General features: G+C 45.4%; 1 protein-coding gene across 6 annotated transcripts in view; it reads left to right on the top strand.

The window, feature by feature from the left end:
- LOC110079575 (uncharacterized) overlaps window positions 1-25,194 on the top strand; it is a 70,135-nt gene extending 44,941 nt beyond the window's left edge. For 4 of the 6 annotated variants that reach the window (XM_078382730.1, XM_078382723.1, XM_078382728.1 and 1 more), the window contains 2 exons: window positions 12,747-12,824; window positions 16,084-25,194. In XM_078382730.1, coding sequence (XP_078238856.1) covers window positions 20,050-24,477 — 4,428 coding nt within the window. In that variant the 5' untranslated portion in view covers window positions 12,747-12,824; window positions 16,084-20,049 and the 3' untranslated portion in view covers window positions 24,478-25,194. Of the gene's footprint in view, window positions 1-11,415; window positions 11,562-12,746; window positions 12,825-13,126; window positions 13,203-16,083 lie in introns of those variants that run through there. The other 2 variants (XM_078382735.1, XM_078382737.1) reach the window with 2 other exon arrangements.
- The last annotated feature ends 1,486 nt before the right edge of the window (window positions 25,195-26,680 follow it).

Here is a 26,680-nt window from a genome sequence, read left to right as displayed (position 1 = left end):
TCCCAATTTGAAGCGACCCTTGCCCAGCAGGCCGAGGCAAAGAGGAAATCACAAAAGCAGCAAAACCAGGGAGCTGGACAGGGGACAGATTGGATTTGTCTTCAGTGTGGAAGGGATTGTCACTCTCGAATTGGCCTCCTCAGCCACACTAGACGCTGTTCCAAGTCCTCCATACAGAGCACGCTACCATAGTCTTTCGAGACTGAAGGATGCCTAACTAACTGTTTGTTTTGTTTCATTTTATTTTATTTATATCCCACCCATCTGGTCTGGTCGACCACTCTGGGCGGCTGAGTGTATGTATGTATGTATGTATGTATGTATGTATGTATGTATGTATGTATGTATGTATGTATGTATGTATGTATGTATGTATGTATGTATGTATGTATGTATGTATTTATTTATTTATTTATTTATTTATTTATTTATTTATACCCCACCCATTCAGTCAACTGACTACTCTGGGTGGCTAACAACATATAATATAAACAATTTAAAATATAAGAACAAGGTAACACACCAATAGACAGAACTCAAGATGGAAGAATAAAGTAAATCAAGCAGTGGCTGGAGGGAAGGCTTGCCTAAACAGCCAGGTTTTCAATTGGCCTTTGAAAATGCCCAGCAAAGGGGCCGTACGGATCTCGGAAGGGAGGTTATTCCAAAGGTGAGGAGTCACCCCCAAGAAGTTGTACTGTAACTCTGGCCCCCAAGGTCTAACTTTCAGTGTAAACAGGATTGGTCTGGAGGAATCACATTCGTTATCCAAAATATCCAGACCTCTGTCATCTTAAGGGCACAGTCTAAAGGAGGTTTTCTGAAGCATGCCATCTTACAAAAGAAGCATTTTGACTTTCTTGTGTAAGGTAGCCCAGCTTACATCAGGATTTCCAGGGGAAAATATCTCTCCCTTGTCCTGGACTTGAGCTCCTTTTGAATGCTGAGATCTAATAAAGATCACTTGAAGAGCATGGGAAAACTTGGGGGCCTGTGCAAGTGTCCCTTAATCATCTTTCCCTCCCAAAACCCATCCTCCCTGGGCAGAGGAAGAGAAATCTATTCACTGACCACAGATAAGCAGTTCTAAGAGGATGATGATAACTACATGTATATAGGTATGCCTGTTGTTATTGCCGACCGGTGCTTCTAGGGGCAGTCCTATCCGGGATTCAGGTGCTTCTTGGAAGCACTTGCTCCTTTGGATTTGCTTCTCTTTCCTCTTCCCCATGTAGCTCCATTTTTCAGCCATCCCATCTGTGTTGGCTGTCACATTCTTGACCCGGAATCCAAGACAGTAACTGTCTCTGTATGCCATTGCAGCTCACCTACATCTTGCTAACGTTATTTAGCACTTGTGAATTGTTGTGTGCTTCATCTCCTGTGAATGGTGCTGGTTTTCAGTGATCAACGAGGTGCGCATGGGTTGATAGTTGCCTGTCCCCAGGCAGCTTGCCACAGCTGACAGATGGCAAATTATCATAAACAGGATGGTATCTTTGGTAGTGGCTATGTGAATAGCCAAAAATAACTAAGCAGCTACAGCTGGAACTCGGCAAGCAAGACCGGGTTGCCTTGCCTCGTTTTGGGCAATGACAGTGGTGACGTTGGCTTGAACAAGTGTTTCATGGGAAGCTGCCCCGAATTATGCTGCCACTGTGCAAACATCTAGTATATTTTTGTATCCAGATATCCCTTGCCTTTGGAACAACCTGCCATCAGAGGTCCGCCTGGCACCCTCGCTGGGTGTTTTTAAGAGCCAATTAAAAACTTGGCTCTTTAGGCAGGCCTTCCCTCCTGTCAATACTTGACTTTTATTTCTTACTTAGTCTTTTGTTTATATTTCCCCACCTTGATTAATACTTTATTGTTGTTTTAATTGTTGTTTTAACTGTTTTATGAATAATGTTATTGTAAGCCGCCCTGAGTAGACATTGTCTAGAAAGGCGGGATAAAAATCTAATTAATAAATAAAAAAATAGGTGGAATTCCACTGTCCTATTGATTGGATGCACTTTCTCAATAAACGTCCTTGGGCAGAACACATGGAGCTTTGAATTTGATATGCCAGGGAACCCAGAGATCAGAAATGTTGCTCTTTGGGGGCTACAACTCCCAGAATCCCTAACCAGAATTGCATTCCTCATAACGAACTTTCCCAAGCTCTAAACACCTTCATCAGTTCAGTTATGCACAGTAAGGAATCAGAAAATAGTTCCCATTCCTTGAAAACCTTTGGTCATCACAAAGGTTGTTCTCGTGGAAACATACCAACCTGCCAAGAAAGGTGAAGTTGTATCCAGCAAAGGTGTCAGTAAACACATGCACTCAGAAAACTTTGTATAACGGATGAAAATGATCCTTTGCAATGCATTTGCTCAAGAATAAGCTGCCAGCTAATTGCAGTTTCTTCCCAATCAGTTTCATGTTTTGGAATCAGAATCCGTTTCTCCCTGCTTCCTTGCTCCCGAGTATGCTGTACCATTTTGTTTGAGGCACACAACAGAAGGGCCAAGCCGAGTAGCTGCTCTGGACACAAAAATGAATTGTCTCAAAACAATGGATCTTTCAGTTCCCTTGAGGGGTGTGTGTGTGTGGGGGGGGGTGCGGTTAAGTGCCATGACAGCAGCATGAATATACAAAAGAGCTTCCTGTTAAAGGCATGGCACCGAAGTGTTCAAATCTGATGGATGTTCCCTGGTTGGAGGTGCAGATTTGCAGAAAGAACATCCACAAAGAGGGGTTCAGTGTCTGTCTATAAATTTCCTCCCAACTCTTCTTAGCTCCTTGAAACCTCTTTGGGATTGCAACACAGAACTCCATGGAGGTTGCCAAAGGGCCTCCCTCTGTGTGCATGTGTTTGCGTGTGTGTGTACATGCTGAGGTTCCAGCTCTCCATAGGAGCCTGCCGCTTCTCATTTCTGGCTCTCGGGCTGGGGACATGGCTCTTAATCAGGAACTTCCGTTGTTTTTGGATATTTGCCTTGGCCTGGAAGACTCTAATGCAACGTGTGTGCCCGGGGGGGGAGGCTCAGAGTTGGCGAGCTAAAAATAAAGTGGGACAAAATACCACTGAACTGCAGTAACAGCTGTAAGTTGCTTGGAACAAAGATGCCCTCGGACAATGCGGGCAGAAGGGAGACACACTTTTCATTTCCCACCTGTGCTGTTGTCATCTCGTCGTTCTGCACAGAAACGAGATGACAAATTCTCAATGCCACATTTCTCAGAATTACAAGTTCCTTCTCTTTTGCAAATGAATTAGGATGGACCTCTGACTTCATATCTGGAAAACTAGACATGGGACAGAGTGTAACAATAGACTTTTCCTCATCTACCTTAATCTGATCTCATTTCCTTCCCTTGCAAAAGGTCATCTGTACACACAATTCGCTAAAGGTACTGAATGGCAAAGGATAGAACCCAAGTATGATGTCCTGCACCAGATATGCCTTGAGCTGGAAAGAAACCAGGGACAAACAGTCCCACAAGACTCCTTTTTCTTATCCCAGCACCAGGCCCCTGTACCCATGCTGGTTTAGTCTATTCCCATGTAAGTCAGGTTACCATAAGCTTCATTCAATTTGCTACAAATCTTTGATGATTTTAAGGAGAGACTGGGAGAATGGGCTTCTTTAACAGGGAGGTTGTAGTAGGAGAATGTCTGTGAGGTCAGGAGGTGGACTAGATAACTTGTGAGACCCCTTTGCTCTCATATAACTGAATATTTGAATGCCTATATTTGAAGCCAGTCCTCAAGTAATGTTTTGCGGGTTAGGATCCCATCCTTCCAAAATGTTATCTGTTTCACTAGCAGTGTTTTGCTGTAGCAGTTACATAAACTGTCTCAGGTTCCATTAATTTACACAGCAAGTTTCATGTGTCATCACCAGCGTAATAAGGTACAGTATTTGAGAAGTAGATCACTTACAAGTAGGACTTGCAATAAAATATCATGGAACAGAGTGTTCAATGTTCTAAGCAGCTAGACACAACATATTTCATGAGACTTCATTCCTCTTCTCCCAGTTTCCTGGGCCCACTCCCCGACAGATATTCAGCATTTTATAACCATCGACCATGCTCAATTTTAAGTAGCCTGTTGTTCTTGGTGTTGGGAGTACATTGTGTATATATGTACGTAGCTGGCTGGATAGCTCAGTGAATTAGGTCTTGGCTGCCAAGCTAGAGGTTGGGACTTCATTTCCCAACTGTGCTTCCTGGGAGGACAGCCAGCCTGGGTAACCTTGGGCAAGCTATGCTGCCCCAGAGCACTCTGAGAAGAAGGGAATAGTAAACTATTTCTGAGTACTCTAGAAAGCCCTGGAAAGGGTTGCCATATGTTGGAATTGATTTGATGGCATGTAATAATTAATAATTATATGTGTGTATCCCCTTCGGGTTATTTTATTTTTTACTTTTTCAAACAGCTGCCCATTAACAGTTGGAATTTCTAAAAGTGTGCATGTCTAAAACGTTCAGTAATGCACATTCATTTGAAATATCAAGAAATAACAATTTTGCAAGAGAGAAGGAGCTTTTCATCTAGAAACTGGAGGAAAGATTCCCTCACAACCAAAGAAAGCATGCAAAATCTTCACGGATGTTAATATGTTTGCCTTGTATTTACAACTCAATATAAGACACTACTTCATTGATAAAAAATTGAAATGGATCTGTTCATTAGATGCCAAGCAACCTACGGTCTGCATGAGTGGGGGAGGGGGAGGAACACTTAGAAAATATATCAGATAGTTCAAAATTAATTCTAAAGAAGGGTCTTATTATAAAACAAACAACAAACAAGGCCGCTTGCTTAATGATATAAGTAAATACAATAGTGAACACCATGCACATTTTGCTTTTGCTAATTAATAGGGCTTCTGTGTCCTCTCCACAGTTTTCTTGGAAGTAAAAGAAAATGTCACGTACGTTTGTTATCTGGCACGGGATAGAAATGTGAGTATACAAGTATGTGTTAGGACTGAGTTAGGGGACAGGAGCTGAGCAGAAAAAACAACTTGAAGATATCGACATGTGCTGGAATGGACCATAAGCAGCAAAAGGTCTGGATCAAACAGGAAAGAGTCATAGCCCTTTCTATCTGAGATGCCCAATGGCCAACTGTGGAAATGATTGATGATCAGGCACAGGCCAGAGCTGAAATCCAGTTGGTGGGTGTGACAAACCCAGACCTACTGGGATATGTCACACAGTTACTAAGCTGCCACCAACCATTCCCTATAATAAGTCACACAGACCAGGGATGGATTTTTAAACAACAAAAGAATAAGGTTTATTTTAAATACAAACAGGGTAAATAAAACAATCAGGTGAATAAAATAAAGTAACGTGGCTTATTCTCACACACACAAGCATACAGTTTGGTTCACCTAGAACCTTTAACTTAAAGCACAGACCCTGAACCCATCAGTTCTGGCTAACCCACAGACACCTGAACTTATCAGGTTGGTACTCTGACACACAGTAGTACCCTGTCAGACACCCAGACTCCCACAACAGCTTCTTCTTCCCCAGCTGCTGCTTCGTCCCAACCCAGTGTCTCACAGTCTGTCTCAGCATCTACTCTTCACCACACAGGCATCACATATTTATACAGTACAGCCCCTCCTCCTGATGTCCCGCCTTCCACTCCCCATAGGATGGAACTTTCCCTCCAAACCCATGACAGACAGGTAACATCAGTGCTGTTATGTAACACCTCCCCTCTTTAAAAGTTGTTTTGTAGGGGGAAAGCTAAAAGTGCTTTTCACCAAAAAAACAACCTGCATAAAATACACAACAACATTTATACATACCATATAATACTTACATATACTTACACTCCAAGTTAACCATAGCAAATATGCATTTAAACATTTTACCATATACAGTACATCAATTTACCTTTATTAATACAAACCAAATTCAAAACCAGGTACATTTTACTTTTTATCAGCATTATATACACATAGTCCATGTTCTTTCGCCGTCTTCATTCTTCAGGTCTTCTTGATAAGGCGTCAGCAACACAGTTCACTGACCCTCTGACCACCTTCACTTCAAAGTCATAGTCCTGTAGATTTAAAGCCCACCTCATAAGTTTGCTATTGTGGGTTTTCATTGTCTTTAACCATTGCAATGGTGAATGGTCAGTACACAGAATAAAATGTCTTCCCCAGATGTAAGGCTTGGCCTTCTGGATCGCGTAGACTATGGCCAAACACTCCTTCTCCACGGTTGCCAAATGTCTCTCACCTTTTTGAAGCTTCCTACTCAGGTAGGATACTGGATGCTGGTCACCATTCTCATCCTCCTGGCACAGAACTGCTCCTACCCCGCTGTTAGACGCGTCGGTGTAGATGATAAACTCCCGGTCGAAGTCTGGAGCACGCAGGACAGGATAGTTGATTAACGCCTCCTTCAACCTCTGGAACGCCGCCTCACAGTCGCTGGTCCACGGGATGCGGTCATCAGCCTTCTTCCTCGTCAGATCGGTCAGCGGAGCCGCAATCTCGCTAAACCTCGGGATGAACTTTCTGTAGTAGCCCACCAACCCAAGAAATGATTTGACTTTTCTCTTGGTGGTGGGTCTAGGCCAATCTCGAACAGCTTCTATTTTGGCCTCCAGGGGTTTTATCATTCCTCCCCCTACCATGTGACCTAAGTATTTTATTTCTGGGCTACCCAGCTGACACTTGCTGGCCTTTACTGTTAGCCCTGCTGCACTTAACCTCTGCAGCACTAACTCCAGGTGTATCAGGTGATCTTCCCAGGTATTACTGAAGATCCCTATGTCATCAATGTAGGCCACTGTAAAGTCACTGAGCCCTGCCAAGGTCTGGTCCATCAGCCTTTGGAATGTGGCTGGTGCATTTCTGAGACCAAAGCTCAGGACTCGAAATTCATAGAGACCAAAAGGGCTGCAAAAGGCAGTTTTTTCTTGATCCCTGGGATCAATTCTTAATTGCCAATATCCCTTTACCAGGTCCAATGATGAGATGAACCGACAACCCCCTATGGTTTCAATCAGGTTGTCTAGCCTGGGCATTGGGTAGGCATCAGGAGTGGTTACACGGTTTAATTTCCTGTAATCGACACAAAACCTAATGCTCCCATCAGGCTTGTCCACAAGGACTATCGGAGAGGACCAAGGACTAGAAGAGGGGACGATTATGTTCTCCCTAAGCATTTCGTCCAGCTCCTTCCGCACCTTGTCCCTATAGGGTCCCGTTACTCGGTATGGGGATACTGCCTGCGGGGGTGCATCCCCTGTGTGGATCCGATGCATCACTCCCTTCACTATCCCCGGCTTGTTGGAAAACACCTGTTGATATTTACTAAGCAGCATTTTTAGTTCTTGCTGCTGGTCTTGGGTGAGTGCAGGACTGATCTTTACCTCCTCTGGGTTGTATTTTACTTCCCCTCTACCCTCCCAGAAGGGTAATTCAGCTTCCTCACTCTCAGCTGCTTTTATCGCGAATAAAACCCTCTGTTCCCCTCTGTAGTAGGGTTTTAGGGCATTCACGTGAACCACCCTCCTTGCTTGGTTCTCCTCCTGCTCTATTAGGTAGTTCAGGTCTGACATCTTGGAAATGACCCTATATGGTCCTGCCCATTTGAGCTGCAGCTTATTCTCTCTGCAGGGCCTAAGCCAAAGCACCTCCTCCCCTGGGTCAAAGTGCCTCTCTCTAGCTTTGCGGTCATACCATGTTTTCTGTTTGATCTTCTGCGCTTGCAGGTTTTCTGCTGCCAGCTCTAGATTTCGCTTTAGGTCATTCATCAAGGTGTCTATGTAAGTCACAACGTCTTGTGGGTCATCCTGGGTGATCTGCTCCCAATTTTGTTTGATCAAATCAAGGGGCCCTTTCACCCTTCTCCCAAATAAAAGTTCGAATGGACTGAACCCGGTACTGGCTTGTGGCACTGATCGATAAGCAAACAAAAGGGATTGCAGCTTCTGGTCCCAATTGTTTGGATTCTCTGCCAAGTAAGCCCTTATCATGCGCATCAGAGTCCCATTGAACTTCTCAGTTAACCCATTACTTTCCGGATGATAGGCAGTGGTTTCCTTGTGCTTAATTCCACAGATTTGCCATAAGCGTTTCATGAGCTTTGACGTGAACGATGTGCCCAAATCTGTGATTATCTCTGAGGCAAATCCCATCCTGGACATGTACCCCACCAAAGCATCGGCCACTGTGTTAGTTTCGATGTTTGTCAAGGGTATGGCTTCAGGATACCTTGTGGCATGGTCCACAATTGTTAGTATGAACCTATTCCCCCTCTTTGTGGCCTTGGGCAAAGGTCCCACAATATCCACCCCTATGCATTTGAACGGAGTGTCAATCACAGGCAAAGGGCACAACTTTGCTTTGGTCCTGTCGCGGTTATTCCCCTGCCTTTGACACACATCACATTGTTTACAGAACTCCCTGATCTGCTTCCCTATGTCAGGCCAGTAGAAATTCTGTGTGATTCTCTGCTGTGTTTTGTTCACTCCTAAGTGTGCAGCAAACATGTCAGAGTGACCCCTTTGTAAGATCATGGGGCGATACTTTTCAGGTACCACTAGCTGACTCCTGATCCCATCTCCCCCTTTTGAGATATTCCTCAGGGTCTCTCTATACAGAATCCCCTTTTTCTCCAGAAATCTCACTGGGGTTTCAGGTGTTAGCTGGGCGTCAGTCACCTGTTCAAAACACTTTTGGAGAGTGGCGTCTGCCTTCTGCTCCTGTCCAAATCTGCTGTCTGTGGTTAAGGTTTCCACCACAGCTTCTGAACTCCCCTCTGCTTCCGTCTCTGGCTCATCATTACCCCCCTGAACTGTCCCTGTGGTGGCTTGTGAGCGTGTAATCACTAGCACCCGTTTCACATGTTCAGCCAGGTCATTTCCCACGAGCACGGCTGCTGGCAGAGTCGATGAAATTGCTAGGCGCCAAGCTCCCCTCCAGCCTTGAAAGTTGACAGGTACCTCAGCTACTGGCAGAGAGATTACCTGCCCCTCAATCCCTGCCACCTTCATGCTCTCATTTGGGATTATAAACTCCCTAGGGATGATATCTGGATGGCACAGGGTTACCTGGGAACAAGTGTCCCGCAGCCCCCTATACTGACGGTCAAGTATTCCTACGTCCACCCCTGCTGTCTCAAACAACTGAGAATCTGTTTTTATCAGCAAGCAGCGCTTTACCTCCACCAGAGGACCATTTTCCTCAGCCTGATCAGCAGAGGTAGCTGTTCCAGACTGAGTAGCTATGGCAACAGGCTCCCTCTGTGACACTGAGCCTTGCTCTTTCTGGACACAGAACACAGCTTTTGGCTTGGTCCCACTAGAATTCTGAGGCACCATTCCTTTTAGCTGCTTCAATTTCTCACACTCTGAGATCAGATGACCCTTTCCCTGACAGAAATAGCATTTTCTGGTGTATTTTGATTCTCTCTCCTCTTGTTTGGGTTTTCCCTCCAAATTCTGAGGGCTTGGTTTCATGCCTGAGGGCTTCCCTTCACCATGGGCCCCTCCCCCTTGCTGGCTTTTCCCTGGTCCCTGAGAGTACTTGCTGTAGGTTTCTTTGGGTTTACCTACAGATTTCCCCTCACCCAAGGGCTTTCTTATTTGGGAGATAAAATCCGCGATCTCTGCGGCTGCTGCCACAGATTTCGGTTTCCTTTCCCTCACCTGGAATTTCAATTCCCCATGCAGGACTGAATAGAACTGTTCCAGGGCTATCAAGTCTTTAAGCTGTTCATAGGTCTCTGTTCCCTCCTGCGACAGCCATTTCTCAAGCAGCCTCACCAATTGGGCCCCCACTTGGGTAAAAGTCTGTTCTGGCTTCTTGGTGAGGGACCTGAACCTTTGTCTCAGCTGCTCTGCATTTATCCCATGTCTTGCGAACACCAGTTTTTTAAACTCTGCAAAATCTTTCATCCGTTCCTCAGGCATCTCGGCATAAACCTCAGCCAGGCTACCACTGATTAAAGAACGCATGATGGTCATCTTCTCAGTTTCCCTCACTGAGAAGTCCACAAACGCTCTTTCCACTAAGGAAAAGAACACCTCAGGACAATCTCCCTTGTGGTACACAGGGAATTTCTTCAGGTCAGCCTTAGACAGTTGGCCTCCCTCAGAATCCCTATTATTATTATTGTTCTGGTTCATCATTTCCAGTTTTCTTAATTCAAACGCCATTCTTTCTTTCTCCAGAGCAATTTTTTCTCTCTCTCTCTCTATTTCAAATTGCCGCTGTTTCTCTCTTTCCCTTTCCTCCATTTCCCTCACCCTCAGTTCATGCTGTTGGGCTAGGAGTAATTTTCTGAGTTCTGGGTCCTGCTCTCCTGTGCTGTCACCTTGCACTGAGCCAAATTCATCCTCAGAACCTTGGTCAATCTGGGGGTCTTTCACTTCACCCATGTCTGTTACTTGACTTCGAGTCAAGGGCATAATCCCCCCTCAGAACAGGCTGCTTTAAAAAGTCAAGCCTCAAAATAAAACGACCACTTTTTTCCTTCTTGCCTCAGAACCAGCTCTCCTAGAGATTGCTGCTGTTCTTCAGCACTAAATTTGCAACAGTATCGAGTCAGAGCCTACCCCCCTCTGCTGGGCCTCTCAGCTGGCAAGCTAGCTCACTGTTGCTACGCAGTTTTGCCTCAGCGTTTTCCCGCCAAAATCAGGCTGCCTCAGAGCACCTTAATCTAAGTCTCCCCAGTTGGCACGTTCTTCTACTAGTGCACCTCCCCGTGAGGTACACCTAGAAGATTACCTACGCGCCTCAGACTGTCCCTGACTAGACCCCCCTTGCTCTGGGCACACTTGCCAAGGCTTTGCTGGACCGCTGGACAACTGGACCAGTCGTATCCCACACGCTGGACACCAATCAATGTGACAAACCCAGACCTACTGGGATATGTCACACAGTTACTAAGCTGCCACCAACCATTCCCTATAATAAGTCACACAGACCAGGGATGGATTTTTAAACAACAAAAGAATAAGGTTTATTTTAAATACAAACAGGGTAAATAAAACAATCAGGTGAATAAAATAAAGTAACGTGGCTTATTCTCACACACACAAGCATACAGTTTGGTTCACCTAGAACCTTTAACTTAAAGCACAGACCCTGAACCCATCAGTTCTGGCTAACCCACAGACACCTGAACTTATCAGGTTGGTACTCTGACACACAGTAGTACCCTGTCAGACACCCAGACTCCCACAACAGCTTCTTCTTCCCCAGCTGCTGCTTCGTCCCAACCCAGTGTCTCACAGTCTGTCTCAGCATCTACTCTTCACCACACAGGCATCACATATTTATACAGTACAGCCCCTCCTCCTGATGTCCCGCCTTCCACTCCCCATAGGATGGAACTTTCCCTCCAAACCCATGACAGACAGGTAACATCAGTGCTGTTATGTATATAATGATATAAGTAAATACAATAGTGAACACCATGCACATTTTGCTTTTGCTAATTAATAGGGCTTCTGTGTCCTCTCCACAGTTTTCTTGGAAGTAAAAGAAAATGTCACGTACGTTTGTTATCTGGCACGGGATAGAAATGTGAGTATACAAGTATGTGTTAGGACTGAGTTAGGGGACAGGAGCTGAGCAGAAAAAACAACTTGAAGATATCGACATGTGCTGGAATGGACCATAAGCAGCAAAAGGTCTGGATCAAACAGGAAAGAGTCATAGCCCTTTCTATCTGAGATGCCCAATGGCCAACTGTGGAAATGATTGATGATCAGGCACAGGCCAGAGCTGAAATCCAGTTGGTGGGTTCCAGCCAGAGTAGAATCGTTGCATTCTCTACTGAATGATGCATCAGCATACAGTGGTGCCTCGCATAGCGAGGTTAATCCGTTCCGGACTAACCTTCGCTATAGCGAAACATCGCTGAACGGGACAGGGAAAGCCATTGGAACTCATTAAACATCGTTTAATGCGTTCCAAAAGGCTCCTTTACTCACCGTTCAGCGAGGTTTCCTATGGCCGGCAGCCATTTTCACGCCCTCGTTAAGTGAGGGGAGGGCGCGAAAACGCTGCGCGCGGCCATTACAGAGCTTCTGGCGGCCATTTTGTCCACCGAACAGCTGATCATCAGGCTTCGTTTTGCGAAGATCGGTAAGCGAAACGCTTACCGATCTTCGTAAAGCGATTTTCGCCCTATCTAAACGACGTTGAGCGATCGCATTAGCGATCCAAAAAAACGGATCGCTATGCGAGTTCGTCATTATACAGTGCGCTCATTAAGCGAGGCACCACTGTATATAAAAATCCCATTGATTCAAAGGTCTACTCTAAATGGGACTATCAACCCAAATCCACCATTTTGCTGCTCAGAAGAAGCTTGGAACTGTAGCTCTGAGTACTTCCTCACATGTCAGAGCTGCGCAGAGTTCTGAAGGTTTCTCATTTGAGCCGTAGGAGCTCTTGTCAGTAGTATCAAGAAGGTGCAAGCCACAGTTGTGCCTTTTTAGGCTCCTCACGGCTAACTATGGCATTGGGGGCAGGTGGGGGGGAGAGCAGCAGTGCCAGCTGTCCAGCTGTTCCTCATGAGCTCCCTAACCCTTTATCCTCTCATGGAGGGGGGATCTGTGTGAACCACGTGGCCTGTGTTGTCTTGCCAACCTCAGGTATGGCGGAGAACCCCATTCCATTCATATTTTTAAAGGAAGCTTCAACTGCCAGTCAAGGCAGCTTTTCTACAAAGAGGGAACACTGGTTTTCTCCTTTCTTCCTTAGGTCATTCATGAGGCTGCCACCAAGAACAGCAGTTCCGTGTTGCCTCCCTACATCTCCTCACAGAGGCCAAGAAAGAAGGTAACACAGTACTTTTTCATCTAGATAATGTTCTGCAACTCTGCCCATTGCCTTAGCGCAGGCTTGTCCAACTTGCGGCCCAAGGGCCGCATGCGGCCCAGATCAGCTCATAATGCAGCCCAGTGCAATTTTTTATTTTTAAAGAAATTCCAAAGTTTCAAGTTACACTACTGGCACTTGCGGCCAGAATGCGGCTAGGGCATGTCACAATGGTGGGGGGGGGGAGAGAGGGAAGGTAGGAAGGAGCGGGAGGGGAGGGGAGAGGGGGGCTGCGTGACTGCATTGTGCCATCCGCTCAATAGGTGGACCCCCTCCTGGCCCCATAAAGCCACCGGAGTCGAAGCTGGAAGCCTCTGCTGTCTGAGAGCGCAGCTTCCGGTAAGTGTGCTTGGAGCAGGGCTGCAGAGGATGGCTAGGGCTGCCCCCCCATGCGGCCCAAACCAAATTTATGTGCAGCCCAAACCAAATTTTCATCTTCTAATTTGGCCCAGGGAAGGTGAAAGGTGCCTTAGGGTGAGTACAGCCCATGGATCAACCTAGCCCCCTCCCATGCCTTTTCTCTCCGAACTTATTTAGGGGTCTGCATTGACTGTTCTTTTATTGTTTGTTAAATTATTATCATTTAACTTATATGCTGCCCACTCTATCCAAAGGTCTCTGGGCAGCTTACAACAATTAAAATACAGCAAAAAAGATAAAACAATTAAAATATATACTCTAAAAATTGCCATCAGGACCCACAGTTGATATTATTTCAATTAAAAGCCTTATTTATTTATTCTATTTATATCCCACCTATCTGGTCGATATGACCACTCTGGAACAGGAAGGTTTTGACCTGGCACTGAAATGTCATCAGCGTCGGCGCCAGACGAATCTCAATTGGGATGGCATTCCATAGTCTGGGGGCAGCTGCTGAAAAGGCCCTTTGTCTACAAGTCTACGCCGCCTAGAGTGGTCTAATATGATCAGATAGGCGGGATAGAAATAAAATAAATAAAATAAAATAAATAAATAAGTCATCCCTCTTACCTCCTTGAGGGACGTCTCTTTCAGGAGGGCCCCCTGGCTAGATCTTAACTGCCGGGTAGGTTCATATGGAAGGAGGCGGTCCTTCAGGTATCCAGGGCCCCAGCCATTTAGGGCTTTATATGTTGAAACAAGCACTTTGAAATGGGCCCGAGCAGCAACTGGTAGCCAATGTAATGTAAATAGAATCAGCTTGATGTGTCCCCTAGTGGCCCCACCACTCACCAGCCATGAAGTTCAATTCTGGACCAGTTGCAGTTACCAGACCGTCTTCAAAGGCAGCCCCACATACAGTGCATTGCAATAATCTATAAAAGATGTTACCAGTGCATGTGTAACTGTCCTGAGACTCTGCTCGTCCAGGTAGGGCCATAGCTGGTATAATTTCCGCAGCTGAAGGAAGGCGTCCCTGGCCACCGAGTCCACCTGGGCTTCCAGAGTTCGACTGGGGTCCAGGAGCACCCCCAAGCTGCGGACCCTGTCCCTTAGGGGGAGAGTAACTTCAGGGCAGGGAAATGGCCATCTAGCCTGTCCGGCGAAGCACCCACTAACAGCACTTCCGTCTTGTCTCTTTTCGCATCTCAATAAATCATGTCAAAAAACCTGCATGCTATAGCCCTGTGCCAGTTTGATGCAGGACAGCTCTTAAAGGGGAAGGATGGATTGTTCTAAGTTGAAACACAAGTGGACAAGTTTTGTTTTTTTCGTGCCAAAGAGTTCCATCAGAGTTCTATATATCATAACAACATGGACAGGCCATCAGTCAGTCACCCAAATAACAAACTGCTCTAGTGCTGAAGCAGATGTGGTGGCAATGGTTGCCACACCCAATCTTGAGTATCCAAGAAGACTGAGTTCTTTGTCCATTCCTATTAATTGACTTCTGGTGATTTTTTTTTTTTTTTGTGAACCCACTGGCCTAACTGGCTTGGGACATTTTACAGTTAAGACAAATGTAATATTTTAAGTGCACTGTGGGCTGTTTGATAGCTATAAACCTATATAGCTATGAGCTGTAAGTTGGATAGCTATAATCACACGTGCTTTTTAAAGAGGTTGGAAATAACACATTAATATTATTTAGTGTTTCACTTATGTCTCATTAAATTTCCGTATTTCTTATGTGATAGCAGGAGGACAAGCAAACAGAAGCACCTACCCTTCTGAAAACAGCATTTTAAAATGCAGTGTCTACTTTCAAGACACTGTTTTTGAAGATCAAATGAATCAGTTTGCTCGTCCTGTGTTAATGCAATAGTAATATTTTTAGCATTAATGTAAAGATTATTTCCAAGCAGTGCTGCCCCTTCACAGGCCTTCAGCAAACTCTGATGAAACGGCTCCGCACATTTTCAATATGAACAGGGCTGAATGCATTATGATTTTTATGAATGCATACCCGCTAGCACTCAGAATATATTTGCACTACACAGTTAAAGCTGTTTGATACCACTTTAACAACCTAGGACATCCTGGGATGTGTTTTATTTATTTCTGAGAGTTATGTACTGTCTCATTAGTGCAATGCACTATTCTGGGTGGTTTACAGCAGTAATAAACAAAGCACATACCATCAAGCTACTAACACATACCAAGAGTTAAAATCACTTGGCAAATAAAGGCAAGTGGCACCAACGGCAGGTTCCCAGTGAGACAGACTTCTAAACATTAACAGGCACAGCTGCATAGGGAGGCTGGTGCCACAATGTTGGTGCCACAGCAAAGAAGGCCCAGCTTCTTGTAGGTGACTTATGGCCCTCCTTCAGGGTAGCTACCTGGAGGAGCATAGCCTGGGAAGATCTGGTGGGCCAGGTACATGTGTGATTTGTGATACAGTGGAATATTTAGAATTATTAGCCACAATTCAGAGTGCATTGGAGTCAGGAGGGGAACAAGACTCTCCCCACTGATCCAGTGTTTGCAGGAAAATATATTTCCATCACCAGTTACTGTAAAGAGAGCTGTTGCCATTACTGTTCAATAAACATGTCATGTTCCGGTCTTCAGCCTTTACTCCATGAGGGAAAAGGGGGGGAGGGGGAAACGACACCCAAATTAGTAAACTGCTAGAGCTGAGACACTTCCCACTGTTTGTTCCACAGATCTTTCATCTCAATTTCCTTTTTTTGCTGGGCAAAATGTAGAGAATTAGACCAGCCTGGATTAGCACAGACATGTTAATTAAAGAAAGAAAGTATTAATTCTGTTCACACCAATTACTGTGTTGCAGAAAGCAGCTGTGAGGACTGAATAGTTTGTGTTTATACAAGACGTACAAAAGGAGATTATCCAAATGGGAGCTCTGCCCGCATTTTACTACCCTTTTACTTTCGTAAAAAGATCTACGGGGCGCTTGCCCTTTCTGCTGGCCGATAGCTGCGGACCAGGAGACCGTCTGTTGCAATAGAAGGTTCCGGCTGTATGACCGGCAAATAAAGATCACACCACAGATGTTGGTCTGAATGTTGGCTGTTGTTGTTTTTAATTAAAAAAAATCTACCAGTGCAATTTATGAACTTGCATCATCATCATCATTATCATCATTATTGTTGTTGTCATTGATCAGATTATGTGGTTTAAATCATGTACTGAAAATGGGATATGTAGTTGTGAACAATGTAAAATGGATTCCATATTGATCACCTTTAGGGTTACATTTGAATCCAGTCTCAGATGTAAAGTGACAGTCCAGTTCACTTGATGTTTGTATTCATGGCCTTTTGTAATCCAGCCCCAGAAGTGGTCCATCCCAGTATTAATTTTGTCCCAGTCTGTTTTCCAATCGGGTTCAGAATCCAGGATACATCCAAATATTTTATAGGTCCACATTAGCCAGATATATATTCCAGGATGAATGGTCTTTGTTCAGATCTAAGCAAAGTACAGATTAAAAATTCCACTTTGGCAGGATGAGACTTTCCAGGGTTAATTTGTCTATGCTTCAGTCAGTTCTCAGAAAAAAAGGGAAGTCAAAACAATTTCTAAGCTTAAGACCACCATAGAGTATTCAAGGTCATTATTCTGGGCTTTTTGCCAACACTGTAGATAGCCATAACATAAGTTTAATTCCCAGAGTTGTGTAGTTAATAATGATTTTAAGAGAAAGATTTCTTAAATTTCTAACACCAAAACACAGTGGTGCCTCGCAAGATGAAAGTAATTCGTTCTGTGAGCAGCAGCATCTTGCGAAATTTTCGTCTCGCGAAAAGCGGTTTCCCATAGAAATGCATTGCAGTACATTTCTATGGGAAACCTTGCAAGACGAATGAATTATTTTCATCTTGCGAGGCATCGGTCTTGCGAGGAAAAAATCGTCTTGTGAAGCACGGCCATAGAAGAAGCCGTCTTGTGAATCACCAACCTGATCGCAAAAACCATTCGTCTTGCGGGGTTTTTTGTCCAGTGAGGCATCACTGTAATACCAAACTTCCTTCCTTGAAGTACAGTGAAATGTCTAATTAGTGTCCAATTTATTTTCTTTGCGTCTCTTTGCATCTCCTTCCCTCTCTCCAGATTCACCGCTGCTCTATAAGTGGTGAGAATAACAGACACTTATTTCTGTTATAGGGACTACCTCATTCAGGGATAGTCATGAAGCAGTATACAGTGGTGCCTCGCGTAACGAGCGCACTGTTTAACGGCGAATCCGCATAGCGACACATTTTTTGCAATCGCTAATGCAATCGCATTGCGATGTTTAGATAGGCTAAACATTGCATTGCGATGATCGGTAAGCGTTTCGCTTACCGATCTTCGCATTGCGATGTTTAGAAAACAGCTGCTCGGCGGTTCCAAAATGGCCGCCTGCTGCGTTTTCACACCCTGCCCTCGCTTACTGGGCAGCGAAAATGGCGGCCGGATGGGGAATCTTCGCTTACCGGTGAGTTTTCCCCCCACAGGAACGCATTAAATGGAGTTTAATGCGTTCTTATGGGTTTTTACCCCCCGCATAGCAACGAATCCAGATAGCGACGTTAATCCTGGAACAGATTAACGTCGCTATGCAGGGCACCCCTGTAGTTATAAAATATTATCTCATCCAGAGGTAACAACAATGTTAATTAGCTGATTTATCGCTTCTCTATTGCCGGCTGCCGATGTCTTGCAAGTGAGCTATTCAGCTCCTTCTTTCCGCCCGCTGGTTGATTGGGGAGTTTCCTGGATAAAACGGGGGTAACCACCATCCCCCCATGATCAACAGGCTTCTTCCCCTATTCACCACCTCCTTGGGGTGGTTTTAACCCCCTGGGAGTCCTGAACAGGTCGGAATTCAGCCCAAGTTTGCACTTGTTCTGAAAAAATATGACTCCATTAATCTGGATCAACTTTTTGTTACCTTCTGGAAGTAACGGTATGAGATTTTATTACTATTTTCTTGCATCTATATCCTTCTGCATGTCAGATTTCTATATATATAGTGATGATGGCTTCGCCGGTTTAAACATTTCTTTGGAAATTTTAACAAAATCATTTCCCATGTGACTCGACTGTACATATGTCAATCTGTAATACATTTCCCCCCCTTTTTTGTTTTAACCCTGTGTGTAGCCACAACCTTTGTTCTTTTCCAGTTTGAATATTTATAGCATTGGCGGGTAGGAACCTTGTAGATAACACTTAGACCTACCCTGCACAAAAATAACTGAGCAGCCTACCCTCGCCCTAAACAGACGAGGTTCAGTTTGAGACTGTAACCCTTAGGTCTGAGCGGAATCTTGTAAGAATTTGGCAGTAAATAAATATTGCCTTCCACCAACAATCTATCCCAGGGAATGTCCCTAGAATATAGTTTTAGATTCACCTAAGAAAAGTTACTTTCTATCCCTGGTTCAGGGATGGGCAACTATGACCCTCTGGATGTATTTAGAATACAGTTCACATAATCCTTCACTATTAGATCAGCTGACTAGGGCTGCTGTGAGAACATCTGAAGAGCCCTATGTTTCTGGCCCTTGTCCTAGTTCATAGTACAGTCTATGACGGCTTCTTGTCTGATGAGATTTCATCTGTTTCTGCCTCTGGGCTCTGGAAGGACCTTATGTCAACTGAGATTGAAAGAGGGACCATCATCATATAATCCTAAACAGCATCTGATTTGATATTTGAAGAGAAAACCTAGGAAGTCAGAATTCAACAGGATTTTAAGGGCAACTGTCTGCCCCACACCTTCCAAGGGGACGGGCATGTCAAACCCTCCCGAGTCCTCCAGTAACTGTTACATAACAGCACTGATGTTACCTGTCTGTCATGGGTTTGGAGGGAAAGTTCCATCCTATGGGGAGTGGAAGGCGGGACATCAGGAGGAGGGGCTGTACTGTATAAATATGTGATGCCTGGGTGGTGAGAAGGAGATGCTGAGACAGACTGTGAGACACTGGGTTGGGACGAAGCAGCAGCTGGGGAAGAAGAAGCTGTTGTGGGAGTCTGGGTGTCTGACAGGGTACTACTGTGTGTCAGAGTACCAACCTGATAAGTTCAGGTGTCTGTGGGTTAGCCAGAACTGATGGGTTCAGGGTCTGTGCTTTAAGTTAAAGGTTCTAGGTGAACCAAACTGTATGCTTGTGTGTGTGAGAATAAGCCACGTTACTTTATTTTATTCACCTGATTGTTTTATTTACCCTGTTTGTATTTAAAATAAACCTTATTCTTTTGTTGTTTAAAAATCCATCCCTGGTCTGTGTGACTTATTATAGGGAATGGTTGGTGGCAGCTTAGTAACTGTGTGATAGATCCCAGTAGGTCTGGGTTTGTCACATTGATTGGTGTCCAGCGTGTGGGATACGACTGGTCCAGTTGTCCAGCGGTCCTGCAAAGCCTTGGCAAGTGTGCCCAGAGCAAGGGGGGTCTAGTCAGGGACAGTCTGAGGCGCGTAGGTAATCTTCTAGGTGTACCTCACGGGGAGGTGCACTAGTAGAAGAACGTGCCAACTGGGGAGACTTAGATTAAGGTGCTCTGAGGCAGCCTGATTTTGGCGGGAAAACGCTGAGGAAAAACTGCGTAGCAACAGCGAGCTAGCTTGCCAGCTGAGAGGCCCAGCAGAGGGGGGTAGGCTCTGACTCGATACTGTTGCAAGTTTAGTGCTGAAGAACAGCAGCAATCTCTAGGGAGAGCTGGTTCTGAGGCAAAAAGGAAAAAAAAGTGGTCGTTTTATTTTGAGGCTTGACTTTTTAAAGCAGCCTGTTCTGAGGGGGGGATTATGCCCTTGACTCGAAGCCAGATGGCAGAAATGAGTGGAGTGAAAGACCCCCAGATTGACCAAGGTTCTGAGGATGAATTTGGCTCAGTGCAAGGTGACAGCACAGGAGAGCAGGACCCAGAACTCAGAAAATTACTCCTAGCCCAACAGCATGAACTGAGGGTGAGGGAAATGGAGGAAAGGGAAAGAGAGAAACAGCGGCAATTTGAAGAAAGAATGGAGAGAGAGAGAATGGCGTTTGAATTAAGAAAACTGGAACTGTTGAACCAGAACAATAATAATAATAGGGATTCTGAGGGAGGCCAATTGTCTAAGGCTGACCTGAAGAAATTCCCTGTGTACCACAAGGGAGATTGTCCTGAGGTGTTCTTTTCCTTAGTGGAAAGAGCGTTTGTGGACTTCTCAGTGAGGGAAACTGAGAAGATGACCATCATGCGTTCTTTAATCAGTGGTAGCCTGGCTGAGGTTTATGCCGAGATGCCTGAGGAACGGATGAAAGATTTTGCAGAGTTTAAAAAACTGGTGTTCGCAAGACATGGGATAAATGCAGAGCAGCTGAGACAAAGGTTCAGGTCCCTCACCAAGAAGCCAGAACAGACTTTTACCCAAGTGGGGGCCCAATTGGTGAGGCTGCTTGAGAAATGGCTGTCGCAGGAGGGAACAGAGACCTATGAACAGCTTAAAGACTTGATAGCCCTGGAACAGTTCTATTCAGTCCTGCATGGGGAATTGAAATTCCAGGTGAGGGAAAGGAAACCGAAATCTGTGGCAGCAGCCGCAGAGATCGCGGATTTTATCTCCCAAATAAGAAAGCCCTTGGGTGAGGGGAAATCTGTAGGTAAACCCAAAGAAACCTACAGCAAGTACTCTCAGGGACCAGGGAAAAGCCAGCAAGGGGGAGGGGCCCATGGTGAAGGGAAGCCCTCAGGCATGGAACCAAGCCCTCAGAATTTGGAGGGAAAACCGAAACAAGAGGAGAGAGAATCCAAATACACTAGAAAATGCTATTTCTGTCAGGGAAAGGGTCATCTGATCTCAGAGTGTGAGAAATTAAAGCAGCTAAAAGGAATGGTGCCTCAGAATTCTAGTGGGACCAAGCCAAAAGCTGTGTTCTGTGTCCAGAAAGAGCAAAGCTCATTGTCACAGAGGGAGCCTGTTGCCATGACTACTCAGTCTGGAACAGCTACCTCTGCTGATCAGGCTGAGGAAAATGGTCCTCTTGGGGAGGTAAAGCGCTGCTTGCTGGTAAAAACAGATTCTCAGTTGTTTGAGACAGCCGGGGTGGACGTAGGAATACTTGACCGTCAGTATAGGGGGCTGCGGGACACTTGTTCCCAGGTAACCCTGTGCCATCCAGATATTATTCCTAGGGAGTTTATAATCCCAAATGAGAGCATGAAGGTGGCAGGGATTGAGGGGCAGATAATCTCTCTGCCAGTAGCAGAGGTACCTGTCAACTTTCAAGGCTGGAGGGGAGATTGGCGGATAGCGATTTCATCGACTCTGCCAGCAGCCGTGCTCGTGGGAAATGACCTGGCTGAACATGTGAAACGGGTGCTAGTGATTACACGCTCACAAGCCACCACAGGGACAGTTCAGGGGGGTAATGATGAGCCAGAGACGGAAGCAGGTGGGGGAAGTTCAGAAGCTGTGGTGGAAACCTTAACCACAGACAGCAGATTTGGACAGGAGCAAAAGGCAGACGCCACTCTCCAAAAGTGTTTTGAACAGGTGACTGACGCCCAGCTAACACCTGAGACCCCAGTGAGATTTCTGGAGAAAAAGGGGATTTTATATAGAGAAACCCTGAGGAATATCTCAAACGGGGGAGATGGGATCAGAAGTCAGCTGGTGGTACCTGAAAAGTATCGCCCCATGATCTTACAAAGGGGGCACTCTGACATGTTTGCTGCACACTTAGGGGTCAACAAGACACAGCAGAGAATCACACAGAATTTCTACTGGCCTGACATAGGGAAGCAGATCAGGGAGTTCTGTAAACAATGTGATGTGTGTCAAAGGCAGGGGAATAACCGCGACAGGACTAAAGCAAAGTTGTGCCCTTTGCCTGTGATTGACACTCCGTTCAAATGCATAGGGGTGGATATTGTGGGACCTTTGCCCAAGGCCACAAAGAGGGGGAACAGGTTCATTCTAACAATTGTGGACCATGCCACAAGGTATCCTGAAGCCATACCCTTGACTAACATTGAAACTAACACAGTGGCCGATGCTTTGGTGGGGTATATGTCCAGGATGGGATTTGCCTCAGAGATAATCACAGATTTGGGCGCATCGTTCACATCAAAGCTCATGAAACGCTTATGGCAGATCTGTGGAATTAAGCACAAGGAAACCACTGCGTATCATCCTGAAAGTAATGGGTTAACTGAGAAGTTCAATGGGACTCTAATGCGCATGATTAGGGCTTACTTGGCAGAGAATCCAAACAATTGGGACCAGAAGCTGCAATCCCTTTTGTTTGCTTATCGATCAGTGCCACAAGCCAGTACCGGGTTTAGTCCATTTGAACTTCTATTTGGGAGACGGGTGAAAGGGCCCCTTGATTTGATCAAACAAAATTGGGAGCAGATCACCCAGGATGACCCACAAGACATTGTGACTTACATAGACACCTTGATGAATGACCTAAAGCGAAATCTAGAGCTGGCAGCAGAAAACCTGCAAGCGCAGAAGGTCAAACAGAAAACATGGTATGACCGCAAAGCTAGAGAGAGGCACTTTGACCCAGGGGAGGAAGTGCTCTGGCTTAGGCCCTGCAGAGAGAATAAACTGCAGCTCAAATGGGCAGGACCATATAGGGTCATTTCCAAGATGTCAGACCTGAACTACCTAATAGAGCAGGAGGAGAACCAAGCAAGGAGGGTGGTTCATGTGAATGCCCTAAAACCCTACTACAGAGGGGAACAGAGGGTTTTATTCGCGATAAAAGCAGCTGAGAGTGAGGAAGCTGAATTACCCTTCTGGGAGGGTAGAGGGGAAGTAAAATACAACCCAGAGGAGGTCAATATCAGTCCTGCACTCACCCAAGACCGGCAGCAAGAACTAAACATGCTGCTTAGGAAATATCAACAGGTGTTTTCCAACAAGCCGGGGATAGTGAAGGGAGTGATGCATCGGATCCACACAGGGGATGCACCCCCGCAGGCAGTATCCCCATACCGAGTAACGGGACCCTATAGGGACAAGGTGCGGAAGGAGCTGGACGAAATGCTGAGGGAGAACATAATCGTCCCCTCTTCTAGCCCTTGGTCCTCTCCAATAGTCCTTGTGGACAAGCCTGATGGGAGCATTAGGTTTTGTGTTGATTACAGGAAATTAAACCGTGTAACCACTCCTGATGCCTACCCAATGCCCAGGCTAGACAACCTGATTGAAACCATAGGGGGTTGTCGGTTCATCTCATCATTGGACCTGGTAAAGGGATATTGGCAATTAAGAATTGATCCCAGGGATCAAGAAAAAACTGCCTTTTGCAGCCCTTTTGGTCTCTATGAGTTTCGAGTCCTGAGCTTTGGTCTCAGAAATGCACCAGCCACATTCCAAAGGCTGATGGACCAGACCTTGGCAGGGCTCAGTGACTTTACAGTGGCCTACATTGACGACATAGGGATCTTCAGTAATACCTGGGAAGATCACCTGATACACCTGGAGTTAGTGCTGCAGAGGTTGAGTGCAGCAGGGCTAACAGTAAAGGCCAGCAAGTGTCAGCTGGGTAGCCCAGAAATAAAATACTTGGGTCACATGATAGGGGGAGGAATGATAAAACCCCTGGAGGCCAAAATAGAAGCTGTTCGTGATTGGCCTAGACCCAACACCAAGAAAAAAGTCAAATCATTTCTTGGGTTGGTGGGCTACTACAGAAAGTTCATCCCGAGGTTTAGCGAGATTGCGGCTCCGCTGACCGATCTGACGAGGAAGAAGGCTGATGACCGCATCCCGTGGACCAGCGACTGTGAGGCGGCGTTCCAGAGGTTGAAGGAGGCGTTAATCAACTATCCTGTCCTGCGTGCTCCAGACTTCGACCGGGAGTTCATCATCTACACCGATGCGTCTAACAGCGGGGTAGGAGCAGTTCTGTGCCAAGAGGATGAGAATGGTGACCAGCATCCAGTGTCCTACCTGAGTAGGAAACTCCAAAAAGGTGAGAGACATTTGGCAACCGTGGAGAAGGAGTGTTTGGCCATAGTCTACGCGATCCAGAAGGCCAAGCCTTACATCTGGGGAAGACATTTTGTTCTATGTACTGACCATTCACCATTGCAATGGTTAAAGACAATGAAAACCCACAATAGCAAACTTATGAGGTGGGCTTTGAACTTACAGGACTATGACTTTGAAGTGAAGGTGGTCAGAGGGTCAGTGAACTGTGTTGCTGACGCCTTATCAAGAAGACCTGAAGACTGAAGACGGCGAAAGAACATGGACTATATGTATATAATGAAAACAAAAAGTTAAAATGTACCTGGTTTTAAATTGGTTTGTATTAATAAAGGTAAATTGATGTAATGTATATGGTAAATGTTTAAATGCCTATTTGAAATGTTTAACTTAGAATGTAAGTAAGTATAATATGGTAGGTATAATTGGTGTTGTGTGTTTTATACAGGTTGTTTTTTGGGAAAAAGCACCTTAGCTTTCCCCCTACAAAACAACTTATAAAGAGGGGAGGTGTTACATAACAGCACTGATGTTACCTGTCTGTCATGGGTTTGGAGGGAAAGTTCCATCCTATGGGGAGTGGAAGGCGGGACATCAGGAGGAGGGGCTGTACTGTATAAATATGTGATGCCTGGGTGGTGAGAAGGAGATGCTGAGACAGACTGTGAGACACTGGGTTGGGACGAAGCAGCAGCTGGGGAAGAAGAAGCTGTTGTGGGAGTCTGGGTGTCTGACAGGGTACTACTGTGTGTCAGAGTACCAACCTGATAAGTTCAGGTGTCTGTGGGTTAGCCAGAACTGATGGGTTCAGGGTCTGTGCTTTAAGTTAAAGGTTCTAGGTGAACCAAACTGTATGCTTGTGTGTGTGAGAATAAGCCACGTTACTTTATTTTATTCACCTGATTGTTTTATTTACCCTGTTTGTATTTAAAATAAACCTTATTCTTTTGTTGTTTAAAAATCCATCCCTGGTCTGTGTGACTTATTATAGGGAATGGTTGGTGGCAGCTTAGTAACTGTGTGATAGATCCCAGTAGGTCTGGGTTTGTCACAGTAACTACTCTGAACATCAACAATACTGTGATGTCCTCCTTTATTTTCGTCATCATTTAGTCGTATCCGACTCTTCGTGACCCCATGGACCAGAGCACGCCAGGCCCTCCTATCTTCCACTGCCTCCCAGAGTTGTGTCAAATTCATGCTGGTTGCTTCGATGACATTGTCCAACCATCTCATCCTCGGTCGTCCCCTTCTCCTCTTGCCTTCACACTTTCCCAACATCAAGGTCTTTTCCAAGGAGTCTTCTCTTCTCATGAGATGGCCAAAGTACTGGAGCCTCAGCTTCAGGATCTGTCCTTCCAGTGAGCACTCAGGGTTGATTTCCTTTAGAACTGATAGGTTTGTTCTCCTTGCAGTCCAGGGGACTCTCAAGAGCCTCCTCCAGCACCACTGCCTCCATATCTTCCCCTTCTATTTCCCAGGAGGTGATGGGACCAGTGGCCATGATCTTAGTTTTTTTGATCTTGAGTTTCAGACAGTTTTTTGCACTCTCTTCTTTCACCCTCATTACAAGGTTCTTTAGTTCCTCCTCACTTTCTGCCATCAGAGTGGTATCATCTGCATATCGGAGGTTGTTGATATTTCTTCCGGCAATCTTAATTCCGGTTTGGGATTCCTCTAGTCCAGCCTTCTGCATGATGTATTCTGCATATAAATGAAATAAGCGGGGGGGGACAATATACAGCCTTGTTGTACTCCTTTCCCAATTTTGAACCAATCCGTTGTTCCATATCCAGTTCTAACTGTTGCTTCCTGTCCACATATAGGTTTCACAGGAGATAGATAAGGTGATCAGGCACTCCCATTTCTTTAAGGACTTACCATAGTTTGCTGTGGTCGACACAGTCAAAGGCTTTTGCATAGTCAATGAAGCAGAAGTAGATATTTTTCTGGAACTCTCTGGCTTTCTCCATAATCCAGTGCATGTTAGCAATTTGGTCTCTAGTTCCTCTGTCCCTTCAAAAACCAGCTTGTACTTCTGGGAGTTCTTGGTCCACATACTGCTGAAGCCTACCTTGTAGGATTTAGAGCATAACCTTGGTAGCGTGTGAAATGAGTGCAATTGTACGGTAGTTGGAGCATTCTTTGGCACTGCCCTTCTTTGGAATTGGAATGTAGACTGATCTTTTCCAGTCCTCTGGCCACTGTTGAGTTTTCCAAACTTGCTGGCATATTGAATGTAGCACCTTAACAGCATCATCTTTCAAAATTTTAAATAGTTAAACTGGAATGCCATCACCTCCACTGGCCTTGTTGTTAGCCAGGCTTTCTAAGGCCCATTTGACTTCACTCTCCAGGATGTCTGGCTCAAGGTCAGCAGCTACACTGTCTGGGTTGTCCGGGATATCCAAATCTTTCTGGTATAATTACTCTGTGTATTCTTGCCAAC

This window comes from Pogona vitticeps, chromosome 1 (genome assembly GCF_051106095.1).
Source record: "Pogona vitticeps strain Pit_001003342236 chromosome 1, PviZW2.1, whole genome shotgun sequence".
In the NCBI taxonomy this organism is placed as follows: Eukaryota; Metazoa; Chordata; class Lepidosauria; order Squamata; family Agamidae; genus Pogona; species Pogona vitticeps.
Note: the sequence above shows the minus strand (reverse complement) of the source record. Positions and strands in the feature narration are given on the sequence as shown.